This window comes from Amblyomma americanum, chromosome 1, assembly GCF_052857255.1.
Source record: "Amblyomma americanum isolate KBUSLIRL-KWMA chromosome 1, ASM5285725v1, whole genome shotgun sequence".
Lineage (NCBI taxonomy): Eukaryota > Metazoa > Arthropoda > Arachnida > Ixodida > Ixodidae > Amblyomma > Amblyomma americanum.
In genome coordinates this window covers 385,582,800-385,602,589 of record NC_135497.1, presented here as the reverse complement: position 1 = coordinate 385,602,589, position 19,790 = coordinate 385,582,800, and the positions used below count along the sequence as shown (strand labels likewise).

General features: G+C 46.0%; 1 protein-coding gene and 1 long non-coding RNA gene across 2 annotated transcripts in view; one reads left to right on the top strand and one right to left on the bottom strand.

The window, feature by feature from the left end:
• LOC144101722 (uncharacterized) overlaps nt 1–9,441 on the top strand; it is a 39,173-nt gene extending 29,732 nt beyond the window's left edge. The window contains exon 4 of the long non-coding RNA XR_013308047.1: nt 9,317–9,441. This is a non-coding gene — a long non-coding RNA (uncharacterized LOC144101722). The remainder of the gene's footprint in view (nt 1–9,316) is intronic.
• Nucleotides 684–7,470, bottom strand: LOC144116486 (uncharacterized). Its single transcript, XM_077651200.1, has 4 exons — nt 7,430–7,470; nt 5,834–5,837; nt 5,130–5,233; nt 684–780 (listed from the first exon to the last, which is right to left on the bottom strand). The coding sequence occupies exons 1-4, from the start codon at nt 7,468–7,470 to the stop codon at nt 684–686; spliced, it is 246 nt and encodes an 81-aa protein (XP_077507326.1).
• Nucleotides 9,442–19,790: the final 10,349 nt, after the last annotated feature.

The window sequence follows — 19,790 nt, the reverse complement described above, 5'->3', positions numbered from 1 at the left end:
TGGTCCGTTCGCTCGCTCGCTCGTTCGTTTGTTCGTTTGTTCGCTTGATCGTTCGCTCGCTCGTTCCCTCGCTCACTCGCTCGTTCCCTCGCTCACTGACTCGTTCGCTCGTTCGCTCGCTCGTTCATTCTTTCGCTCGCTCGCTCGTTCATTCTTTCGCTAGCTCGCTCGCTCGTTCGTTCGTTCGTTAGTTTGTTCGCTCGTTAGTTCGTTCGTTTGCTCGCTCGCTCTTTCTTTCGTTTGTTTGTTCGTTTGGCCATTCGTTCGCTCGCTTAGTCGTTCGTTCGAATCCTCGCTCGCTCGTTCGCTTGTTCGTTCGCTCCCTCGGTAGCACACTCGCTCGATCGTGCGCTCGTTCGCTCGTTCGTTCGTTCACTCGCTCGCTCGTTCGTTTATTCGTTCGTTTGTTCGTTCGTGCGCTCGTTCGCTTGTTCGCTCTTTCGTTGGTGCGCTCGTTCGCTCGATCGTTGGTTCGCTCGCTCGCTCGTTCGTTCGTTCGCTCGTTTGTTCGTTCGTTTGCTCCTCGCTCGTTCGTTCGCTTGATCACTCGATTGCTCGTTCGTTCGTTCTTTCGTTCGATTCCTCGTTCGTTAGTTCGTTCATTCGCTCGTTCGTTCGTTCTTTCTCTCGCTCGCTCGCTCGTTCATTTCTTCGTTCCTTCGTGCGCTCGTTCGTTCGTTCGCTCACAGGCTCGTTTGCTTGTTCTTTCGTTCGCTCTCTCGCTCTTTCGTTCTTTCGTTCGCTCGCTCTTTTGTTCGTTCGCTCGTTTGCTCCTTCGCTCTTTTGGTAGTTCGCCCGTTCGTTCGTTCATTCGCTCGCTCCCTCGCTCGTTCGTTTGTTCTTTCGTTAGCTTCCTTGTTCGTTCGCTCGCTCGATCGTTCCTTCGTTCGTTTCTTCACTCGCTTGTTCGTTCGTTTGTTAGTTCGTTCGCTCGCTCCCTCGCTCGTTCGTTCGTTTGTTGGTTCGCTCGTTCGTTCGCTTCCTGGCTTGCTAGCTGGTTCGCTCGTTCGTTTCTTCTTTAGGTCGTTTGCTCGCACGCTCGCTCGTTCGTTCGTTTGTTAGTTTGCTCGTTCGTTCTTTGGCTCGTTCGGTCCTTCGTACTTTGGCTCGTTCATTCGCTGCCTCGCTCGCTCACTCGTTCACTCGTTCGTTCTTTGGTTTGTTCGTTCGTTCGCACGTTCGTTCGTTCGCTCGTTCGTTCAGTCATTTGTTCGTTCACTCGCCCGCTCGCTCATTCGATCGCTCGCTCGTTTTGTTCTTTCGTACGCTCGCTCGTTCGTACGCTCGCCCGCCCGTTCGTTTGCTGGCTCGTTCGTTCGCTCGTTCGTTCGTTCGTTCGTTATTTCGTTCGCTCGCTCGTTCAGTCGCCTCGTTCGTTCGTTCGTTCTTTCGTTCGCTCGCTGGCTTGCTCGCTCGTTCGTTCGTTCGTTCGCTTGCCCGCTTGCTCGCTCGTTCGTTCATTAGCTCGCTCGCCCACTCGTTCGTTCGCTCGTTCGTTCGTTCGTTCGTTCATTAGCTCGCTCGCCCACTCGCTCGTTCTTTCGTTCGGTCGCTCGCTCGCTCGTTCGTTCGTTCTTTCGTTACTTTGTTCGCTCGCTCGCTCGTTCGCTCGTTCTCTCCCTCATTTGCTTGTTGACTCGTTCGCGCGCTTCTCTCGTTCGCTCGTTTGCTGGTTTGCACGTTCGCTCGCTCGCTCATTCATTCGTTCGTTCGTTCACTTCGTTCACGCTGCATTCAGGACCCGGCCCAAAATTCCTCTCCTGATACCTCTCCTCGCCGCAGGCTTCTCGATATCTGCGTGGACGGTGCACCAGTTACCCCTCTGATTGACACTGGCGCTCAAATTTTTGTCTTGAGCTCATCGTTTCGCCGTCGTCTGAAGAAGGTTCTGAAGGTTGTGAAGGAGCTTGTGCCGTCAATTAAATGTGTACTGGGCGTGTTTGCACTGCCGGTCGTACTACAGCCGTGCTGTTCACTGTGCTCGACCACTGCTCCTACGATGTGATCCTAGGCATCGACTTTTTAACAACGGCTCCTGGAGACCTGTGGCGCGGAAGCTTCGTTGACTAGGATTCATTCGGCCATATCTTTCATCGTGGCAGCCAGCAGTTCCACCCATACCTTTTCTGTTGTACCGTCCTCTTAACCAATCACCAACGATCACATCTCGTCGGCGGTATTTTCTTCTATTCACAATTGCGACGATCGCTCGGGAGCCCCGCGTAGTGCTACAAAGACGACGGAGCTGGCAGTGGCGCGGGATAAAGCGCTCGCGCTTGGACAGCACTCAATAAAATCATCTCAATTCCATCGTTCACCTCGCCTCATTGTTCGGCTGGTCGTCATGTAATAGTATCTGAGGGCACACAGCATGGTAGACAGGTGACAGATAATTAGGCACACATTCCGTGGTAGCCTTCCCAAGAAAACCATTTTCTATTGAACTTTAGAAGGCTGGTAACCTCGGACCCTTGCGTTCAGTCCACGCAGGCGTGGGCGAGTGAACTGATTTCCTTCGGACCTTTACTTCATCCAAAATATCGGAGAAACACGCGCGACTACACGCGTAATTCTAACCTTCCGTGAAACGGAAGGTACGCAGCGCTTTTTCCTGCTTTTTTTGCGGATCCACCTTAGGCCTCCCTAGCGCAGACATAACAAGGACCCATGGGCAATTGTGTACAGACCACAGCACTAAAAATAGCGCTCACGGCTATAAGTAAAAGCTTCGTGCGAAGGCCAAAATGAAGGGACTGATGGAAAGGGTTACTCTAGTGAACCCAAAAGAAACTTATTCAGGAAGCTTACCATCCTCTTCTCCATGCTTACCACTTTCGTATATGCGTGTGGGCTGAATTTTCTAAAACATGTTGAAAAGCTGCATCCTTCCTGGTCGCGTTATGTTGCTTTCTTGCCAATTTTATTGTTTTTTTTTATCCCTGACTCAACGAATTCTTTCCGCTAGAATATGCGATTGAAGCAGTTGATTTGAATGCCATGTGTCCCGAGAGAATTCAGACCGCTTTCAGAGAAGAAGTTTGGCGTATAGGTGTGCGTTCTTCAGCGCTGCTTAGGTATAAAATTTATGGTTATAATAAAGCCGTGGACGCATGAGCAAAAATTATTTCCCTTTCCCCTCTCTTCTCCATTTCTCTTCAGATGCCCTTCTTCCCACGTACAGGTTAGCATCCCAAGAGTCGCCGAATTATAGCTCTGCCTTTCTTTTCTTCTGTTTCGCTCTCTCTCTCTCATGGTTATTCTGGGCCTCGCGTAGTACCTAACTTTCATCATGTCTTTCCGAGTGAAAGTTTTTATTTTTTACTTCATTTCTCCAACAGTTTGCTACACCACGCTCTTTGAATTGAAAGCCGCCCACACATATATAGAAGCGCCAGCAATCCGCTCTCGAAGTTTCGCGCCAACGTTCTTGCGTCACCACCTTTCCATTACTTTTTCGTTTTTTTAGGAATAGCTTCTAACTGAAACGACCTTCACGACTAATTTGCAGCCATAATTTGCGTTTCTGCATTTTTCCGTGTGAAACTCATTTAAGAGTAAAACTCCCACTTGCAATTTTGACCGAATTATGCGAAGCTCATTTCTCATTAAAAACAGACAAGTAGAGCAACTACTTTAATTTTTTGCCGAGAAACTCACAGGAGACGTAATCACAATTATTATTAGAGAAAATTACCTCTCGGAATGAGTAACTCTCGTTTTATGACCTATAAAAATCAAGTAATGCCCCATTTATCGCCCAGTTTGCTAAGCGTCAAAATGTGAATAATTTTCATTTCAGATCGCAGAACTACATACAATGCTAACATAATTGCAGATTTCAAAATCAAGAAAAAGCGGCGCGACAGACAGCACAACAGAGCAGTCCAAACATATATTATATCCCAGAAAAAAATCAGACACAATATTTTGCAGGATGCGAAAAAAGCGATAAATATCGGCTTTCAAGATTAAATTCATGCAAAACGTGACCCAAATGACACAAATGCCTTAACTCTATGTGGCCTTAATGCTACACAGAGATGTGATGGAGCTGTTTTGAATTTAGCTCTTTATTTATTTTTTGCCCGTCCTTACCTCTCCGCAGTTTTATTGTGCTTAGACATTCAGAAGGAGTGAATGTTACTGTATCAGAAATATTCTTTATTTATCTTGATCTGAATTATTATCGGTTTTTCACATTTTTTCTCTGAAGGAGCGATTTATGATTAAATTTGGAGAGTTCACAACATCTATCGGAAGGTTTCAGTGCCTGGTCTTTAAATGGTTAGTGATGTTTCTCAACTCGTTACATCATCCATCCTGCTCTTCGCTGGCGATTCTGTTGTCTATTCATACAGAGAATTTTCCTCCGCCATATCATTTTTATTCTTAAAATGAAGCTCAGTAACATTCCTGCTTGGTGTGACACTTGGATCGTGAACTTTAATGTAGTGATATTACAGCCTTAAAAATTACGCGAATTCCAAAAAAAGCTCAACTGGAACCATGCATTCTCAGTGGCTCGCTTTTGAGCATTGTTTTAGTAAGTATACTGTAGTACTCATAACCTATAACATGTGACGGAAACCTTTTTTGGGACACTTAGGTGAGAGTTCGAATCGCTGGCAGGGCTTTCTTCACCTGAGCTTTTCGCTCACTCTGTTGAATTTAATTCTACTGCTGTATAACCAATCATCATTGGATCGGAGATGGCATATGAGTCTTTTGAAGTGCATCATTATAGTTTGTCGCTCATTGCAAGAATGTAATTAATCAGCCTATCAGGGCATCTGTGAAATGAGAAACACTTCTTGATTTTTACATTACTAAAGCAGATTTGTCCCTTATAAAAATCAGGCTTCGTATGCTGTTAATTAAGTGATTACGCAGGCATATACACGTGTTTACAGGAACTCGTTTCTAAGCGGTTGACGCAGCATAGTTATATATATATCAAGACATTTCACCTTCTAATCTCGGAATATTTCGCAGCGCTGTTGCTAACGAGTCGTGGGCTGAGTTGTACTCTGTAAATGACATGAATGTTTGATACAATGCGTTATTTCGCAATAATTATAGCCATATACACGCACTGTTTTCTCTACCTGCAGGTTACCGGACGCCAGCACGTTAGGATACCGTGAATGACTTCTTCGTTACTTAGCAGAATGCAAGTTAAATACAAGTCGTACGCGAGATTTGTGAAAACAAAAAACCCTGAACTCCTAGGGAACTACAAAGTCTACCGGAACAAACTGAACTCGGACATCAGGGCAGCGAATATCCGGTATTACACTAGCGTTTTTGAGAGCTTTAGTCGCCACAGAAAGGTACTTTGGAGTCAGCTTTCTAATGTTGTAATTAAGAGAAATTGACTGAAATTTCCTGCCAAACTGCCTGTTTATGGAGCTGAACATAGTGGCCTAGAACTCGCGAACTCTATATAAATGATTCATTCCAAGTTGATTCCCCAAATTTATCTAGTGTGGACTCTGCGCAGTTTATTGATTTTAGTAATACTTCTGATGCATTCCTTCGCCCAGTGACGCCAAAATAAATCATTACTTTCATTCATAATCTTAATTGTACTTCTTCCTGTGGTGCAGATGGCGCACTGAACATACCGGTCAAGTATGTTATCAATATAATTTCACCAGTCATTGTCCATATATGATATATTTTCCAATTGTTAGTAATTTTCCCATTAAAGTTGCGAATGGAGAAGGTAATCCTAGTCTTTAAAAATTGTTACACGAATAATATAGCCAAGTAGAGACCTGTTAATCTGTTGCCTGTGCTTTCCAACTGTCTTGAGAAAGAAATTCGTACCCACCTGTCTGCGTTTTCAGAGAGACACAGTATTCTAACAGGTTCAAAGCATGGCTTAATGGAAAACTTCTCAACTGAAACTGCCCTTAAAGAACAAAGTGTTTTGTTGTGCGTAAATTTGAAGAGCGAAAATTAGTGCCGGCCATTTTTGTGACTTTACCCGAGCATTTACTTTTATAAATCATGACGCTGTTGCAGAAAAGTATCACAGTGCGGAGTTCGCGAAACTGCTTTAACACTAATACATTCTTATTTGTCACAACGGGGCCAGTTTGTAGAGGTTAATGGATTTTCTTCAACCGTGATTTCTACCACATGCGGAGTACCGCAGGGGAGGGCCTTAGGACCCTTCTTATTCAATTTTTACAGTAATGACAATGTTAACATAGCAAATGTTACTTATTTCATCATATATTCGGACTATGCAACGGTAGTGTTTAGTGGAGATGACTCTAATAAAACGACCGATGAGGTGAATGATAATCTCAATTTTTGCCCGCTGGAATCTTTCTGAGCACTAAAAGTAAATGTATTCACGAGAAAAGCTATGTTTTTTACCCATACGGTAAGATAATAAACATGACTCTTACAATTTGCTCAACCCTAATTTCGTTGAAACTCTGAATACGTTTAAAACACTTAGAGCGTGCTTCACAAGCAAGCTGATCGGCGACGCAAACAATAACCATGCAGCCTTAAAACATTCCCGCGTCACTGGTCATTTGTACAGGCATCGCAATATACCCCCGGTTCCAGTCAAACTACTGCTATTCAAAATCTTAAGCCATGTCCCACGTACATTAATGCGACCTTTTATGAGGCGCATCATTGTCCATTAGCCTTCAGAGACTTCAAAGTTTACAAAGAAAAGCTCGCCGAGTAGCACTTAATCACCCCTGCGACTACCTCGCGAAAAAGCTCTTAAACACCGCTAATGCAATGAACATTCATCCTACGATTGGCGCCTTGGTCGACAATAGAAATATGAAATCAAACAAAACATTTCCACTTTATCTAAACTGGTAGAACTTACAACCGTCGTACCAACGTACTCACTGCGTCGGACTAAATTTTATAGGATTGGTCATAAGTTCCCAGATCACAGGGTCTGCTTTACAGCGGCATATCCGGTCATTTATGATACCAATAAAGCTATCAAGTTTCTCAGAGGTGAGAATGATAGTTTTCCTGTCGTCTATAGAGATTTAGACCTTGGGGGTTGCCGTAACTGCCCGACTATAGCGCTCCAAAGCGGACCGTGTGGCCTGGAAACTTTTAACCGACCTTCTACAGTATACCTATCGTATGAAGTAGCCACGATGCGCAGATATTGCGTTATCTGCCCCCGTTATCTTGGAACAGAGTATCTGAAAGCGGCCTTGAAATCGCCTCCTTTTCTAAATTCAATTTACAGAATTTCCTGAAAAGCTAAATGTTTTCTTTCTTCCAATCTTAGCGCCTTGTTTCATGAACTGATCCTTTTTGTGCCATGTCTTTTTTGATTCGCTCAGGACTCACAGAAACTCTAGGCACGCGTTTGTTCTACAGCTTCAAACTCTCACTGTAATACCTACAATGCGAAGTTTTGTTCGCGGTATACCTGTCTTTTTTGAGCTCCTGTGAACAGATCTTGTCTGCCATTCTTCTTAATTACAATCAACTTGTTGTGTTCCTCTCCTTTAATTCTTTTTTCTGCCTGTAAGTTTTTTCGTTTTGCTCTTTGCATTAAAAGAGCTGCTGAAATTGTACCTTTCTGACATTGGGCGAGCAGCCTGTCCGGCTCCTCAGAGCTCTTCCTTCTGTGACTTCTGCCTTTTGTTCCGGCGAGATAAAGATTGATTGTTTTATTTATTTATTGATTGACTGACTTGTTGTTTGACTGACTGACTGTGTGACTGACCGACTGACTGACTGACTGACTGAGAAAAGTTAACTCAGTTGCTCAAGTTTCATAATTCGGAGTAAGTACTCCCGTTCGTCCAGTGTCCCTCTCCTGGGAGAAAAAACACCTAAATATCGCAAATATTTCCATACGCTGTTATCTTTTCAGGCTTTCAAGTTCCATCAAATATATTACGCTAATGAAATACTGAAACTCCTTTGCTTGCTTGCTTGAAATTCGCTGCATTCATTCTACAACTCTGCTTCAGTTTACTCTCGCCTTTGTTTGTTAGGTTAGGTTAGGTTAAGTGTTTATTGTTGCTCCTGAGGATAAGGGTCAAATTTTTCGAAAATTGATGTTTTAAAGAAATTGGCTTCTAAGCGAAAAGAGCTTTGATCACATGTCGCGAAAATTGATGTTTCGAGATAATTCTCTTTGAAGTGAGAAAAACAGCTTCAAAGTCAAATGGCATTCAACAAATGCACGCTGGTGCATGAATTTTCAGGTCAATTGGGTAACCCGTTTCGCAAAGTTCAAGAACTGCCGGTCAACCTCAGGCAACCACTGTGCAGCGTAATGGTTAAACACCAAAAAACCTGAAAATCTCCACTCGGGCTATTCTGCCATCGCTAAAAGTAAACATTACATACTGGATATATTCACTCTATGAGGGCCCTGTAGCTCGCTCCAAAAAATAATGATGAGCAAAGCATTCTATTGCCGACAGCGACAGTTTTGAAGAATAAGGACTTTTTGTATACCCGGAGCCCTAGATCGGGCGTATTTGTCCAAATTCATCATCATGATTGTCAACGCATAGAATCGATGCTTCCAGAACAACTTCTTCAGCGTTATTCATTCCATTACCCGCCAGAAAAGTGCATATCTGAGATAACGAATATTACCGTACCATGTTCTTCACTTAGTATGTGAAACAAGCACTCGCTTACTTCAAAGGTCGCTGCCGTGTGTGTTATTTACCATTCGTTTATTGCTGCGACTGTTCATCCCTCCAGTAGCGCTGCACCTCACTCCAATGTGCCGTTTTGTCGTCGTGCTGCTTTTTTCCCTGCGCTCTTCTTTCGTCTTGCTGTTTTGTGGCTGTGACGTTTTGTCAGAGTGCTGTTTTGACGTTTGCTGTTTTTTCCCTGTGCTGTTATGTTGCCATGCTGTTTTTGCCCACTGCTGTTTTGTCGCTGTGCCGTTTTTCCCTGTGCGGTTTTTTCGCTGTGCTGTTTTTTGTGCGCTGTTTTGACGCATGCTGTTTTATCGTGTCCTTTTCTTTCATGGCGCCAGGGTTCCGGAATAATTTCGACCACCTGGATCTTTAACGAGCACTGACAAACGGGGGAATTAGCGCTTTGTCTCCATAAAAACGCAGCCGCCGCGGTCGGGATCGAACCCGGGAACTCCGGATCAGTAGCCGAGTGCCCTAACCACTGAGCCACCGCGGCGGGTTTAATCAGATAACTGTCAGCAATATCAGGACAGCAAACTTCTCTGCCCACTTTATTTAGCTTTTTTTAAAACATGCACCGAGTGCCAGTTTTTTGCGCATTTCAGAGGTTAGAAAGTGAAATAGCACTTTGGCTTGATTCTTCCCAGGTTTTTCCGGAGCCGAATTCCCGGCGCCACTGAGATCTACGTCAAGTACGTTCTCCGAACGAAGTTCTCGCACCGTAAGGCATAGATGAGGGTTCCTGGTAGTGGCATAACGAATTCGTCAGACAGAAGGGAAGCTTACAAAAGTTATCTAATGTTTGTTTTTTTACAAAACTATGTTGAATAAAAATTTATTGCGTACTGGTGCTATTGGGATACAAAAAAGTCCCGTGTCATTTCCTGCCATTGTTTTCGATTGCGAGCGGTAAGAGTGCTTGTGTTAATGTTTTATGTTTTGCTGCTGAAATGTGCCTATAGAAAAATTGAAAAATTGAAATGAACGGCAAAAGTTTTCCTTTCCTGAATACTGGTCATTCGTATTGATATTCCTCTACACTATCAGCAATGGCCGTTACCCAACTCGAAGACCAATCCGGCGGAAGCTGCGTCAAATGGATTTTCAGCCATCCAGCGCTTTCTCACAGGTGTCGCCAAGACTTCTACGTGTTCTAATCGAGGTCCCCTATTCATTGTTTTGTCTAGAGCAGTCAATGTGTTCACCACAGTACTCAGAGCAACAATGAAATTTCGTTTTTTATTCATTGTTCATTACGGCATGTTTTCAATGGAGAGGCAGCCTGAACGTATACGATTGAGTGCATTTAGTTAGAAACGGCACGATACTTGAAGGTACTGACATGACTGATGGGGAGGTGATCTAAACGTTACACGTTTCTGATGGTTTTCTGATGGTTTTCATTTTTTTAATTCGATGCGCAGCCTGGCGGTGCAAATAGGAAGCCGTGCTCATTTTGCTAGCGCTTGTTAACCGGGACCGCCCAACAACACGAAGCCTCGTCCACTACAATAGCAATAAGTTTTGCGTGGCAGTGAAGATGCCCCACGCACTGAGGAATACCAACCGGAAGGCAGTTACTGTGTAGCTTGAGCGTAACTGTGTAGCTTGCGTGCACAGAACCAAGACCACTATATGGAGCAGTTGGCGCGCTGGAAGATTTCGTCACGCTAGTTTGTGGATATCTAGGTAATGGTGACAGGGCAAAATGACATGAACGAATGGAACAAAGTGGACGGGCCGCAGCCCACACTTCACGTTCCTCACACGTTAGTCAGCCCTATGCCTTATTCCGTCAGCTTTAGAACCCCTACAATGGAAAAAGCTATCCGTCCGTCCGTTCGTCCACCAGAGGCCTCGTTTGGCAGGTGGTAAAGTGAAGAGGGGGAAACTCCCTCCCAACTTTCAGGAGAGAAGAGAGAGGGAAGACGGAAAGAGGATGAGAGGTGACCGGTGGCGGTGGCGGAGATTGGAGATGGAATACGGCAAGTAGATACGGGTTTCTCACGTCGCCGCTCATAATTTCGTGTTTTTGCAGGACGTTTCGAAATGTTGCTGTTTAAGAAATGAACACAACTTTGTGGCTGATTAATTCCTGCACCGAAATGGGAGAGCAAGCTGTGAGACACTCTACCCTTATCTGAAATATGAAACATCGCTGAGACCGTTTTCCTGATTACAAATAGATCCGTGGTGGTCATTCGACTGATCACTGCTTCTATTTGTGTCTTGATAAAAATAGTTGCCATTAGGCGTCCACTGAAAACTACAACTGACGGCCGCATCGGTGGCAGGGGTGGCGTGCTTAAACTCATCGGGTCGGTCTATTACCAAGGTTCAGGAAAAATTCTGAACAGGACGAAAAAAAATCCGGACAGTGATTAAAAGAGTTCTAAGCAACACCAGGGCACAATTTCATATGTATATTCCGTAGAAGATATATGATTATTCTTCCAAAAGCGGCTTTCCCCTTCCTGAGCTTTTTTCCGATCTGCGCCCTCAATTCTGCTTCGATACCGCCATTTGCGCTCTTGTTGCCTTATATCGGCATTGCTGCTATGGATTAGACTCGGTCGGCTTCGTAAACGGCTGGTCTCAGTGGGAAAGGGTAGAATAGCAATGAAAGGACCATAACACTGTTATGGTTATTTCAATGGCGAGTGTATGTCTTTTATTCGTGGTAGGCGCGCACTTGAGGGAGCGGGCCTTTGCTGGCGAGAACATTCTCTCGTCTTTTTTCTTCCAGAAGCCATCGGTAGGAATGTATTCTCTATTTTTCTTTTTTTGCACGTTGCTTCCCTCAGCCGCCTAGCCGCTCGTATCCGGCAGCGGATTATTTTGCGCCGTAGTTCCTACCCCAAAGCGCATCATTTTCTCCGCCGTCGCTACGGCTTCGTAGAGTCGCTGTGTCCGTTGCACCTCGGGGGGGGGGGGGGGGGGGAGGGGGGGGGGGGGGGAGTCCTGCACTTTGTATCAGTCGTTCGAAGCTTTTCCCTGATGATATATGGGCATCCCTAGGTGTCCCTCTTTACTGCTGGTTCTTTTCGTGTCGCGAGGTTGTAGCTCAGAGCAGTTCATCTGTTGTTGGAAACTCCTCTTTGAGTTAGCTTTTACTGCCTTCCTTTCTTTCCACTTCACGAAGAAAGCAGGCTTTTAATCATAAGATTCAGCGCACAGTGTTGCGCTTGCAACCTGGTTTAGAGAGAAGGGAAAAATTGAATTGAATTGACTGCTGGGGAAAGGAAATTGGACAGTATCTGTCTCACATATCGGCGGGCACCTGAACCGCGTCGTAAGCTAAGGGAGAAAGGAGGTACTGAGAGAAGAAAGGAAGAAAGAGGTGTTGCAGTGAAAGGCTGCGGAATAATTTCGACCACCTGGGGAACTTAACGTGCACTGACATCGCACAGCCCACGGGCGCCTTTGTGCTTCGCTTCCAGTTAAAGACAGCCGCTGCGGTAGGGTTCGAGTTCAGTACTCCGCATCAGTAGCCGAGCGCCCTAACCACTGAGCCATCGCGGCGGGTAAAGGCAGAAGACCTGGCGAGATTTCTGCGACGGGTATGCATAGGTGCACTGCTTCGTCTTCTTTCAGTATGCAGTTCGGATTGTATTGGCCGCATATTTGATACAGCCTGTCGCGAAGAAAGATGTCGCTCCTGGTGCTGCCGTCAGCGCGAAGCTCAACGAAGTCACTGTAGCCGGGATGTATTATGAGAATCTCTTTCGCCGCAAGGTTTAGCCGTCTCGGAGGTAGGAGTTGTAGACCAAGGTTTGTAAGCGTGCTCGCTTCGTCTTCCGACCCGTATCGCTCCTCGAAAATGCACATTATATTCTTGCGGCGCACCACCGTGACGTGAAGCTAGTCGATGTAGGATTGACCGACAAGTATGAGACAGCACGCACATGATTATGCGCGAAAAGGACCTAGACGTCGGTCCTGGCAAGGTCTATTGTGAGCGTAGCTCGAAATCTGCCCAAAAAGTGTCTTGACACTATTTTCCGCAATTTGCGCACCCTTGACTGCGGTAAGGCTTTTGAGCATGCTGCTGATGATTTTCGTATAGAGAGCAATTGTATCAAATGGTCACGCCTTTTTCGTTGTGTTTCCGTCGTAAAGCGCTCGTCGATTTCTACCCCTCTCTGGTACAGTTTTGTAGTATAGTAGCAGCAAGTTTAGAGTCCCTGTCATCTTTGAAGGGGTGTGGACGCCGAGTATCTGCTGGTTGTTACGTCTTCGCTCTGGTTGGATCCATCAGATCCCCGCGTCTGTAGTGTAACTCCGTTGACATGAGGAACCCGTCTAGACTGGCGTAGTATCGGACCCTGAGGGACCTCACCAGATCTCCGTCGTCGAGACCAGTAACGACGTACTCGACTCACGCTGCATCGTAGATGTTGCAACGCCTTGGCTTTGACCAGCTTGGCATAAAAGTACGCTTCGATACTTTTGTGGCGCCTATTACTGCATGCTAGATGCGGACATTTGATTCAGACGAAAATAGCCGTTTCAATTTAGCTTTCCGCTCAGCACATGCTCGTTGTACAATTGTGAGTCTATCGCACCACGCAATCGCAGCCTGTGAAATTTTGTGAGGGTGAAGCAGGTGGTCTGCTGGTCTCTCCTACTGAAGGCTTCAACGAAGTTATCACTTTTTTGAGCCAAATTACAGCTTTTGGTGGGTGGTCTTAAGATGGATCATTGACTAGCACTAGCTGCGGCTTTGCTGCGGCTAGTCATCCTTCCACAGTACTTGATGTTCCTGTTGGTGGGTTAAGTTGTGTCAATTGGGCTGACTGCAAAAGCAAGACTGTTCCCTTCAGTGCTTTTTATAGCGCTGTCTGTACTGCAGCCTGTATCAGCACCTGAAAGTCAAAGCAACGCGTACACTTTCATTGGGGTTGGCCATTCCATGGGTGTTAATCGTGTAGCATTCATGGATCACTTCTGAGAGTTGGCCGTTGCCTCGTGTTCATTTCGCCAAAAACTATTACCGTTTAGGGCCGCCTGACTTGCTTCCGCATAATCGGACGTTTTGCTGGCCGCTGAATGGCCCGGTTGTAGTGCCACTAACTCACAGCATTATCTTCAAGTCTTTGCTTTGACCGGAGACACATTCTCTCTGATGTGGTCGAAGGCAACGTCGAAGAGGCATGTTTTAGAATCCAATCGGTCAGAATACCACTTCGGAGACTATTACTGAAGTCGACGGAGCTTTTTAAAGAAACTAGAAAAGAGACGCTCATTTTCCTGCTTCAGTAGAGAAAAAGCCGAGTTACATGGGACTGCCTCTTGCAAAGATGGCCTCAAATAAAACATAGATAGAAGACTTTTACATTCTTTAATTCAATGGGCACTGCCGTAGCCTGATCGGCTGCTGGTGTGACTGGAGCACTGCACACAGATGTGCGCTCGGTCTTTCGGCCGGCCCACTCGTAGCTCATCAAGGGGAAGGCACGGTGACGCGGACATGTCCGGGGGAGTGGACCGTTGCTGTTCACAACACAAGAAGCTCGCGCGCCTCAGAACATGCCCAACTCTAGAAATGAGGTTTGTCCTCTCTTCGATATCCAGCTGAACAACACTTCACTTTTTGTTTATTACAGCTGCATCGCTACGATGGCAGTTCGTCGCGTCTTGCACTCTAAACAAGAAAATATATCGGTGTCACGCAGGAGGCCGGCAGATGGCCACCCCAGTGAAACGAGATACAGGCGTTCCCGGCGCGGTCCCCACCGCAGAAGCCAAGGCCAAAAGTGGAGGCACCTATACTGAATTGTCGACGTTTGCTTGATCTGAAATCTTAGAATTGCCCGTACATATCCGTGTCTTAGGCTAAAGGGACGTTTGAAAGTTATCTCCCGCAGTACACCGGATGATGGATCATATTTGTGTGCTAGATCGCTAAGTTACTGGCATATCAACGCTTTATGATTCTATGGACACAACTGTGTATAAAACGAGCCCCTAGCTTTTAAAGCGAAGAGGTATACATCTACCGACCAAGGATATTTTCGTGTCGTCGTGGTCAATAAAAAACGCCAGGCTAGAAATTGAATGATACTCCTAGTGGAAAAGTACCCAACAGCATAGAAATCATATATCTTACTGATCATAAAGCAGTCGTAATATATATATATATATATATATATATATATATATATATATATATATATATATATATATATATATATATATATATATATATATATATATATATCTATCTATCTATCTGAAGGGAGCCAACAGTCACCGAAACCAAGATGCATAGGGGAATGTTTTAATTTTTTTATGTGTAGCGCTAATCAGTGGGATAATAATACTTAAATTAATCTATCGCATAAAGAAGAAGACTTAGAAAGGAACAGAAAAAACAACCATGCCGCCGGTGGGATCCGAACCCACGACCTGCGAATATCGCGTCCGGTGCTCTTACCAACTGAGCTACGGCGACGGCTGTTCAACCTGCTGCTCTCGTGGGTATTTATATTTATTGTGTGTAAGCGAACCTTGAGAGTGTTCCCCAGCGCCACCCTCGTTCATAGCGGCGGGCGTAGCACGTCCTGGATTACCGCGAGTGTGACGTGGAACGTCATCTAACGGCGAGGGCGGAAACTGTGCGAGAGCCCTCTTATGCTACCTACGGCATCAAGACTGCCAGAACTGAGACCCTTGTTAAGCAATTAGCAGACAAGGTTAAGGAAATGAGGGACTCGTTTTTGACAAACATCTGAAGGGAGCCAAAAAGTCACCGAAACCAAGATGCATAGGGGAATGTTTTAATTTTTTTTATGTGTAGCGCCAATCCGTGTGATATTAATACTTAGATTAATCTATCACTTAAAGAAGATTACTTTTAAAGCAGCACAAAAAACAACCTGCTAATTGCTTAAAAAGGGTCTCGGTTCTGGCAGTCTTGATGCCATAGGTAGCATAAGAGGGCTCTCGCGCAGTTTCCGCCCTCGCCGTTAGATGACGTTACACGTCACACTCACGGTAATACAGGACGTGCTACGCCCGCCGCTATGGACGAGGGTAGCGCTGGTGAACACTCTCAAGATTCGCTTACGCACAATAAATATAAATACCCACGAGACAGCAGATTGGACAGCTGTCGCCGTAGCTCAGTTGCTAAGAGCACCGGACGCGATATTCGGAGGTTGTGGGCTCGGATCCCACCGGCGGCATGGTTGTTTTTTCTGCTGCTTTATAAGTAATCTTCTTTAAGCAATACACTACTTTAAGTATTATTATCCCACTGATCAGCTCTACACATAAAAAAATTAAAACATTCCCCTATGCATCTTGGTTTCGGTGACTGTTGGCTCCCTTCAGATGTTTGTCAAAAACGAGTCCCTCATTTCCTTCACCTTGTCCGCTAATTGCTTAGCAAGGGTCTCGGTTCTGGCAGTCTTGATGCCATAGGTAGCATAAGAGGGCTCTCGCACAGCTTCCGCCCTCGCCGTTAGATGACGTTCCACGTCAAACTCGCGGTAATACAGGACGTGCTACGCCCGCCGCTACGAACGAGGGTGGCGCTGGGGAACACTCTCAAGGCTCGCTTACACACAATAAATATAAATACCCACGAGAGCAGTAGGTTGAACAGCCGTCGCCGTTGCTCAGTTGGTAAGAGCACCGGACGCGATATTCGCAGGTCGTGGGTTCGGATCCCACCGGCGGCATGGTTGTTTTTTCTGCTGCTTTATAAGTAATCTTCTTTAAGCGATAGATTAATTTAAGTATTATTATCCCACTGATTAGCGCTACACATAAAAAAATTAAAACATTCCCCTATGCATCTTGGTTTCGGTGACTGTTGGCTCCCTTCATATATATATATATTACGACTGCTTTGTGATCAGTAAGATATATGATTTCTATGCTGTTGGGTACTCTTCCACTAGGAGTAGCATTCAATTTCCAGCCTGGCGTTTTTTACTGACCACGACGACACGAAAATATCCTTGGTCGGTAGATGTATACCTCTTCGCTTTAAAAGCTAGGGGCTCGTTTTATACACAGTTGTGTCCATAGAATCATAAAGGGTTGATATGCCAGTAACTTAGCGATCTAGCACACAAATATGATCCATCTTCCGGTGTACTGCGGGAGATAACTTTCAAACGTCCCTTTAGCCTAAGACACGGATATGTACGGGCAATTCTAAGATTTCAGATCAAGCAAACGTCGACAATTCAGTATAGGTGCCTCCACTTTTGGCCTTCGCTTCTGCGGTGGGGACCGCGCCGGGAACGCCTGTATCTCGTTTCACTGGGGTGGCCATCTGCCGGCCTCCTGCGTGACACCGATACATTTTCTTGTTTAGAGTGCAAGACGCGACGATCTGCCATCGTAGCGATGCAGCTGTAATAACCAAAAAGTGAAGTGTTGTTCAGCTGGATATCGAAGGGAGGACAAACCTCATTTCTAGAGTTGGGCATGTTCTGAGGCGCGCGAGCTTCTTGTGTTGTGAACAGCAACGGTCCACTCCCCCGGACATGTCCGCGTCACCGTGCCTTCGCCTTGATGAGCTACGAGTGGGCCGGCCGAAAGACCGAGCGCACATCTGTGTCCAGTGCTCCAGTCACACCAGCAGCCGATCAGGCTACGGCAGTGCCCATTGAATTAAAGAATGTAAAAGTCTTCTATCTATGTTTTATTTGAGGCCGTCTTTGCAAGAGGCAGCCCCATGTAACTCGGCTTTTTCTCTGCTGAAGCAGGAAAATGAGTGTCTTTTTTCTAGTTTCTTTAAAAAGCTCTGTCTGCTGCAGTAAAAGTCTCCGAAGTGGTATTCTGACCAATTGGATTCTAAAACATGCCTCTTCGACGTTGCGTTCGACCACATCAGAGAGAATGTGTCTCCGGTCAAAGCAAAGACTTGAAGATATTGCTGTGAGTTAGTGGCACTACAACCGGGCCATTCAGGGGCAAGCAAAACGTCCCATCATGCTGAAGCAAGTCAGGCGGCCCTAAACGGTAATAGTTTTTGGCGAAATGAACACGAGGCAACGGCCAACTCTCAGAAGTGATCCATGAATGCTACACGATTAACACCCATGGAATGGCCAACCCCAATTAAAGTGTACGCGTTGCTTTGACTTTCAGGTGCTGATACAGGCTGCAGTACAGACAGCGCTATAAAAAGCACTGAAGGGAACAGTCTTGCTTTTGCAGTCAGCCCAATTGACACAACTTAGCCCACCAACAGGAACATCAAGTACTGTGGAAGGATGACTAGCCGCAGCAAAGCCGCAGCTAGTGCTAGTCAATGATCCGTCTTAAAACCACCCACCAAAAGCTGTAATTGCTCAAAAAAGTGATAACTTCGTTGAAGCCTTCAGTAGGAGAGACCAGCAGACCACCTGCTTCACCCTCACAAAATTTCACAGCCTGCGAATGCGTGGTGCGATAGCCTCTCAAATGTACAACGAGCATGTGCTGAGCGGAAAGCTAAATTGAAACGGCTATTTTCGTCTGAATCAAATGTCCCCATCTAGCATGCAGCAATAGGCGCCACAAAAGTATCGAAGCGTACTTTTATGCCAACCTGGTCAAAGCCAAGGCGTTGCAACATCTACGATGCAGCGTGAGTCGAGTACGTCGTCACTGGTCTCGACGACGGAGATCTGGTGAGGTCCCTCAGGGTCCGATACCACGCCAGTCTAGACGGGTTCCTCATGTCAACGGAGTTACACTACAGACGCGGGGATCTGATGGATCCAACCAGAGCGAAGACGTAACAACCAGCAGATACTCGGCGTCCACACCCCTTCAAAGATGACAGGGACTCTAAACTTGCTGCTACTATACTACAAAACTGTACAAGAGAGGGGTAGAAATCGACGAGCGCTTTACGACTGAAACACAACGAAAAAGGCGTGACCATTTGATACAATTGCTCTCCATACGAACATCATCAGCAGCATGCTCAAAAGCCTTACCGCAGTCAAGGGTGCGCAAATTGCGGAAAATAGTGTCAAGATTCGAAAGATTGGTTTTCAACAAATTCAACAAAGGCTTAACAAGCGAACGGAAACAGCGGTTATATAGCAACGAGGCCTAATTAAAGTTGGTAGCATGGCACTAAATGAGGTGCATTTCACTAAAAAGCGAAGGAAAAACCGATTTAGGATTACGGTGGCTTGGAAAGCAAGTGTATAGCGATGCATGAAAGCGAAGCCCCAAAGACACACAGTTCTTACCATGCGCTGGGCCGTCCCTTTACCATCATTGCGTGCGGTTTAGAAAAAACGACACTTTTTGGGCAGATTTCGAGCTACGCTCACAATAGACCTTGCCAGGACCGACGTCTAGGTCCTTTTCGCGCATAATCATGAGCGTGCTGTCTCATACTTGTCGGTCAATCCTACATCGACTAGCTTCACGTCACGGTGGTGCGCCGCAAGAATATAATGTGCATTTTCGAGGAGCGATACGGGTCGGAAGACGAAGCGAGCACGCTTACAAACCTTGGTCTACAACTCCTACCTCCGAGACGGCTAAACCTTGCGGCGAAAGAGATTCTCATAATACATCCCGGCTACACTGACTTCGTTGAGCTTCGCGCTGACGGCAGCACCAGGAGCGACATCTTTCTTCGCGACAGGCTGTATCAAATATGCGGCCAATACAATCCGAACTGCATACTGAAAGAAGACGAAGCAGTGCACCTATGCATACCCGTCGCAGAAATCTCGCCAGGTCTTCTGCCTTTACCCGCCGCGATGGCTCAGTGGTTAGGGCGCTCGGCTACTGATGCGGAGTACTGAACTCGAACCCTACCGCAGCGGCTGTCTTTAACTGGAAGCGAAGCACAAAGGCGCCCGTGGGCTGTGCGATGTCAGTGCACGTTAAGTTCCCCAGGTGGTCGAAATTATTCCGCAGCCTTTCACTGCAACACCTCTTTCTTTCTTTCTTCTCTCAGTACCTCCTTTCTCCCTTAGCTTACGACGCGGTTCAGGTGCCCGCCGATATGTGAGACAGATACTGTCCAATTTCCTTTCCCCAGCAGTCAATTCAATTCAATTTTTCCCTTCTCTCTAAACCAGGTTGCAAGCGCAACACTGTGCGCTGAATCTTATGATTAAAAGCCTGCTTTCTTCGTGAAGTGGAAAGAAA